Raw genomic sequence first — 6,255 nt, 5'->3', positions numbered from 1 at the left:
CGCAAGCTGCGTCACTCGCGCGTCACTCGGGCATGCTGTGCAGGTCGGTCCACATGCGGTCGACGTCAAAACCCTCCCAGGCCTCGTGCATGCCCTTGATGCGCCTGGGGGCAGGATCGGGCGGCGAGGAACGGGGGCACCGGCCGTCGGCAGAGGTGGGCGTTACCGTTGCAGTTGCGCGCGGACGGGTGCTCACGCGAGCGAGTCGGGCGGCGTCTGCAGACGCTCAGCGACCCGGCGCCGTGGATCGGCGTGAGACGGCTCGTTGTCCGCCCCTTCAAGCAGGGTGCGCAGCTTGGGCGCAAGGCCGGGGCGCGCGGGGCGGGGCGCGCGCAGCCCCCTCATGCGCGCACCTGTTGACGCGCCAGACCGCGCTGTTGCACTTGAAGCCGCTGCCAAAGCCCATCTGCCACACCTTCTCGCCCTTGTTCAGGCCCTTGTACGACTCGATGTAGGCCAGGACGTACCTGGGGCAAGTTTTGATACCATCCAGGTTGAGTTTGCATGAATCAGTTTGCTTGTCACCGTCTCGCATGCAATGACGAAGAAGCATGCGGGGGCGATGCCCCCGGCCTCCAACCCCCACCCACCCGCGCGCTGCGCCTGCGCTGCCGCGGGCGCTCTTACCAGATGCTGCTGCTGCTGATGTTCCCGAAGCGGTACAGGCCCGCCCTCGAGGGCTCCACCAGGTCGCGGCTGAGGCCGAGCTGGCTCTCGATCGCGTCCACCACCGCACGCCCGCCTGGGGGGCGGCGGCAAAGGGGGCGGGCGAGGGGGGCGGCGACGGTCTGTTGCCAGACGCTTGATGGTGACAATTTCGGTCGTGAATGCCGCGCGCTGCGCCCCAGGTGGCAGCAAGACGTCAACCTCAACATATCCCTGGCATGCGGCAACGCTGGGACTCAGCCATGTGGCTGACTCGTGGCCCCGTCGGGTTGGCCCCAAGGCAGGCGTGGCTTGAGCGGGACCCACCCGTGTGTATGCAGATGTGGTCAAAGGCGAGGCCAAAGTCGGGCATGTATGACTTGAGCTTCTTGTAGCCAAACAGCTGAAGGGAAGGTTTGTAGGGTGGGTGGGCAGGAGGCAGCCGGTTTGCTCAGTGCTGATGCCAGCACTCGGAAGGGCGAGAGAAACCGCAGCAAGAGCTGGGTGATGGGTAGTGCAGCTGTTACCCCTGGTTCTGACACACCGCTGGCTGCGGCGCCCGCTCCACCCGCGCGGCCCTCCGGGGCCCGCGGCCCCGCATCATGGGCGGCTGACGCCCGCCCGGCGCACCTTGCGCGCGGCGAGGTTGGCCGCAAAGAGCAGCTGCTCGCTGATGGGCAGCACCAGCGGCCCTAGCGTGGTGATGTTGGCTTTGAGGGCCTCGCCTTTGGGGGGAAGCGGGGATGTACGGCAGGAGCACGGCGGACGCCGGAGCAATTCAGCATTGCGTGCTGCCACCCCGACCCGATTAGAGTCATCAAGCGAGCCTTGATCTGCGCTTAATGCGTGTGCATGCACAAGGGGTCAATGCCCGCATGCTCATGCGCACCCCACCACACACGCTGCCGCTCAAAACATGCGCATGCACGCACATGCAGCCCTGCAGCTTTTGCCCCAGTCACCCGCCCTGACCCTGGCATGTGCAGTAATCATGTACCACCCTCCCCCCCCACTGACCGGCAATGGCCATGAGGTCCTTGCTGAGCCTGACGCCCCTGTGGCCCTCCTCGTCCTCGGTCTCGTACACGCAGTTGAAGGCCGCGTCGTTGGAGGCCAGGTTGGTGCGCAGCACATGGTCGAGGCGGTACTTGGAGCGGCTGAAACGAGGGGTTGGTTGCGGGTGGGAGCGAGGTTTGTGGAGGGTGGTCACAACTGAGATGCGGGCGCATCACCATAAAATCTGCTAATAGCGGCGAGTGCAACTAGTTTGCAAGCTGCATGCTTGGGGTACACGATGATGTCAGAAGGGTGCGACGGGACTGGGGTTGGTGTGTCCGTAAGCGTGCCGAGGCCTGAGTGGTGGGCGCGGGGTGCTGCTCACCGGCTCTCCTTGCGCTTGTTGGTGAGCAGCATGGCGGCGCCGCCAACGCGGAAGATGGTGTTGGGGATGAGCATCGACTTCTTGTTGCCAAAATAGCTGCGGAGCGGTGGGTGAGGAGCAAAGGGCGCGGGAAGGAATGCGCAAAGGTGAACAGGCGTGCAGCGCACAGCGCAAGGGCATGCTTCAGCGGCCAACCAACGCAGAAGCTGCAGGGCAGTTGCGCATGACGAGCTGTGGTGTGTGTGAAGATGGACGCTGTCAAGCCCCTTGAGCCTCAAGGCATGCTCCTTGCATGGGTGTCATGACACCAAGCAAGGAATCAGGCTCACCGGTTCTGTGTGATGTTCTCGGTGGACACTACGAGAGCGTACGTGTCCGCGTACAGCTGCAGCATCTGCCGTGCCATGTCCACCGCCACCACGCTCGCTGCAGGTGAGGTCAAGTGGGGATTGCGAATGGGCTTGGTTGATTGGATCCTGCCGTGGCAGGATCTGCAAGGGCACATCTCAGGTTACCTGGCACCTTGACCTTTGGCATGCAACGGGCCTGATCTTCTTGCATGCCGTGCAACCCCGCATTGTCCTTGGGCATGTGAGGCAGGAAACTGCGCCATATCAGAGTGTCGCGACCCACCAGAGCAGCCCATGCCGCTGAGGTTGTAGTTGATGGTGTCTGACCCCATCTTGAAGTGGTTCATGATGGTGGCGCTCAGGGAGGGCGTGGGGTTGAACAGGGAGCAGTTGACGATGACCACCTTGATCTGGCGGGGGGTGATGCCCGTCTTGTTCAGCAGGTCGCGCACGGCCGTGAAGCACACCTGCGCGGGGAGATGAGAGAGGGGTGGTGCGAACGAGGTGCGGTGGTTTTCAGAGGCAGGGGCGGCGGCTGGTTGTGTGCAGCTGCAATGGGCAAGGAGATATGGAAGAGAGTGGCGCGGGGGACATCTGCGTGCCTGCTTTCCGGCTTGCCTGCACCTAGCACGCACGCGCCATGGAATCATTTCGAGGGGGGAAGGGGGGCCGTACCTGCTCAAACTCCCAGCGCGCATGGGCCATGGTGGGCACAGGGTTGGCCAGGTCGGCCATGCCTGCAGGTGGAAAGCAAGGGGAAAGCGGTCCTCATGATACTCTGGGCAGCAGGTACTCAACCTGAGAGCCCCGGGGGCTCAGCGAACTCGGTCCATTCAAGCCGCTCCGTACGCTGCCACCCATGGCGGCCGACAGACTATGCTGTGAGGGGCTTCTGCAGCCGCAGTCTGCTGCGCCACGCTGAGCGCGCTCCGGCAGGCAGTGCTCACAGGGCGGCAGGTAGGTGTCGTCCCCCAGCCCGCTGCGCGCCAGAACCTTCGTCTGAAAATCCACTGTGGAGTCTGTGAACATCTGCGCGCGGCAACCAGGGGCGGACGCAGGTGCTTGGGTGAGAGGTGGTTTGAAGGGACATAGGGCATCTTCAAGGCACCTCACTAGGTCCCTAAACGCCAGATGATGGAAGAGTTTGCATGCTGCTTGGCCCTGAGCCTGAGGCACCTGCTGCTGCTTCCGCTGGTGCTGGTGTTGGTGGTCATGGTGCTGCTTTTGCCAGCACCGCTGCCATTGTATAACAGACGCATGCGCTGGAGCAAGTGTCGGCTGTCGAGTGCGCTCGAGCAGGGTGTTGAAGATGGACGCCCGCCCGCCCGCGACTGCTCGTACACACAGCAAAGCTGCTCGTCGCGGCTCGCTAGCCCTGGCGCAGACGCAGCCAACTGCGCCAACCGCTGCTCACCCTCGTCTCCAGCTCGCCGTCGGGGCCCTTGACCATGAGGGAGCGCGCCATCTCAACAGCGTAGGGCTTGCTCCACTTCCAGCTGCATCGGGAGCAAGGCAGGCCGGGCGGGCGGCGCGCGTGGGCCCACTCTGATGCAGGACGCTGGATCAAAACAGTGGCGCCCCGGCTGGTTGAGGCAGGTTCTGCAAGCGCTGCGGCCCAGCCCGCTTGCGACAACACGGTGGCTTCCTATAGGAGTGCTCGTTCCGAACACGCACGATACCCACGCATACTTGCATGCGTTCAAGTGTGCTCGCATGCAGTCACAAATATGCATGCGCACACACATGCATGTGTATGGACTCTGTGTGCATGGACCTGCGGGTGGCCAAGTGCCGATGCATGATGCATGCATGGACGTCTGGGCACATGCACCCACTGGCAAGCTGACTGGCAAACACCCCCAAACACGCACACGCATGCACATGCATGCACATTCGTGCCTGCGCGGCGCACCTGTCCGGAGGCTTGTAAATGGCAAAGTCAAGCAGGTAGACTGTGCGGCTGGCACTCATCAGAAGCGCCGCCAGTGCCGCCAGCAGCACGCTCACGCACGCCACCAGCGTCACCTAGGCGAAGTGCGCAGCCGGGTGGGACGCTGGATCGGCCGTTGACAGGGCGGACGAGCATGTGGGGATCTATGGAGCTGGGCAGCCCAGCCGTGGTGGCCAGGTACGCAGCCGCAGGTATGCACATCCAGCTGTGCAACCAGAGAACGACAAATGCTTAAGCCGTGACGCGCCGTCCAACTCGCCGCTGCCGCGTGCGGGCCCCCGTGCGCCACCTGCTTGTCATCTCCCCTCAACGCGCCATTTGCCCCCACCATGTTGACTGTGACATCTCCATCAATCACGCTGTCCCACAGCCTGTGCAGCTCCCCCGCATGCCAAAGGTTGACCAGCTCCAGCTGTGATGAAAACGCATGAGCGGGAAGGAACGGGGAGGCGGCGCGGCCGTCAGCGGGGTGGTCCCAAGCAACCCGCAGCTCGCCCCGGTCATCGCCCGGGGAGGATCGCGCTCTCGCTGTTGGACGTTGCCGCCTGTCCTATTGCAGGCGGTGCCGCATCCAGGTCGGTCCGCGGGCGCCAGGGGCACCACCCCACCATTTCCTCTGCGTGGCGTTCTCTCACCCCGAAGGAGGCAGCAACAGGCAGCAGCAGCGCTGGGAACGCCCATTGGCACGCCAGCGTGTACCCTCGCTTGATGTGTTTGGCTGCGATACCCCGAGTGTAGTCTGCGCACACGTGAACGGCGGCGTTGGTGCACACCAGGGTCGGTTGGCCGGTGCAGTAGGTTGGCAGTGCGCCGTTGCATGTCTTTGTGCTCGTGGGGCCGGCTTGGCGCCAGGGTCAGCCTGGCTGAAGTGCAGAGTCGGTGATCACATAAAAATAATTATTACTTTGCGAACGCACCCGGATACGCCCCTTGAGCCCCAGCCGTTGCAGGGGCGCTCGGTTGCATCCTGCCTTGACGCCGTCCCGCTGTCCCGTGTGGCCGACCGGCGCCGCGGTATCTACTTGACGGCAAAATCACTACGAGAGACAGCCAAGTTGGTGCGTCCCCGCCCGTTGGCGCACGTCGGGGCTGATCAAAACGGAAATGCTGCAGACCCGCGGCTCCCTGTCTAAACTGGTGTCGGACAGTATAAACGAGTCATATAAGCTGGATCACATCGCTAATCAACCACGGCGAGGCCTCTGGAGCCCGCTGGTGCGGCGCTTTCATCTACTGCTACAGCTGCTTCGTTTCCCGGTGCCGAGACTTGAAGAATGGAGCGTAGGGCCCCCGCCTGCAACTGCAGCACTTTTTGCCATTCAATACATCTACAGCCATATGCATCAATCGCTGCAATATGGGTGCTCTGTCCAGCCGCGCATTGTTGACCGGTGACTTGTGTAAGCAACTCAAAAATGTGCGCATGCATCGCCGCCCCCCTGCGGCGGCAGAACAGCCTTGGCTGACCCACTTTAAAGAACAAAATTATGATAGAGGTTCAGAATCATGCACTGTTCCTTGATGTTCGGAATAAACTGCGCAAAACGCAGACGGTTGACTCCACTTTCCGCAGGCTTGCAATTGCAGCTTGAGGGCGCTGATGGTGCGGTCTTTGTTGGGTGCAGCACAAAGGGCATGTGGCAGCTTTTTGCAACTCCTTAATGCTAAGGAAGTGCTCTCGGCAATTCAGGGAATTGCGAACTAAATAATGAAGTGCAACTGAGAGAAGAGGAGTTGCAAGCCTTGCCGCGGCAGGCAGCACTAGGGGCCTCTGACGGGATCGTTCATATAGAAACTCAACGCACCAGGCTAGGTTCGGCCACCTGATCTGGGCACTAAAGAGGTTCTTTGACTTACACGCATAGCCGGCCCCACCCATGCCTCACTCCTGTCACAATGTCATGTGGCGCTGCCCCCAACAATGACCC

The 6,255-nt window shown here is 62.4% G+C and overlaps 1 protein-coding gene across 1 annotated transcript; it reads right to left on the bottom strand.

Moving 5' to 3' along the window:
• Positions 1-22: 22 nt before the first annotated feature.
• Positions 23-4,938, bottom strand: MNEG_3134 (3-ketoacyl-CoA synthase 9; the record flags this gene model as incomplete). Its single annotated transcript, XM_014048391.1, has 16 exons — positions 23-104; positions 354-467; positions 628-742; positions 973-1,048; positions 1,276-1,370; positions 1,663-1,802; positions 2,027-2,122; positions 2,356-2,452; positions 2,660-2,843; positions 3,052-3,113; positions 3,324-3,405; positions 3,553-3,573; positions 3,791-3,872; positions 4,289-4,401; positions 4,656-4,739; positions 4,936-4,938. 16 exons carry the CDS (start codon positions 4,936-4,938, stop codon positions 23-25), a joined length of 1,446 nt encoding a protein of 481 aa, XP_013903845.1.
• Between the last annotated feature and the right edge of the window lie 1,317 nt (positions 4,939-6,255).

Source organism: Monoraphidium neglectum, assembly GCF_000611645.1.
Source record: "Monoraphidium neglectum strain SAG 48.87 unplaced genomic scaffold scaffold00381, whole genome shotgun sequence".
NCBI classification, from domain to species: Eukaryota; Viridiplantae; Chlorophyta; class Chlorophyceae; order Sphaeropleales; family Selenastraceae; genus Monoraphidium; species Monoraphidium neglectum.
This window is presented reverse-complemented; position numbering and strand designations above follow the sequence as displayed.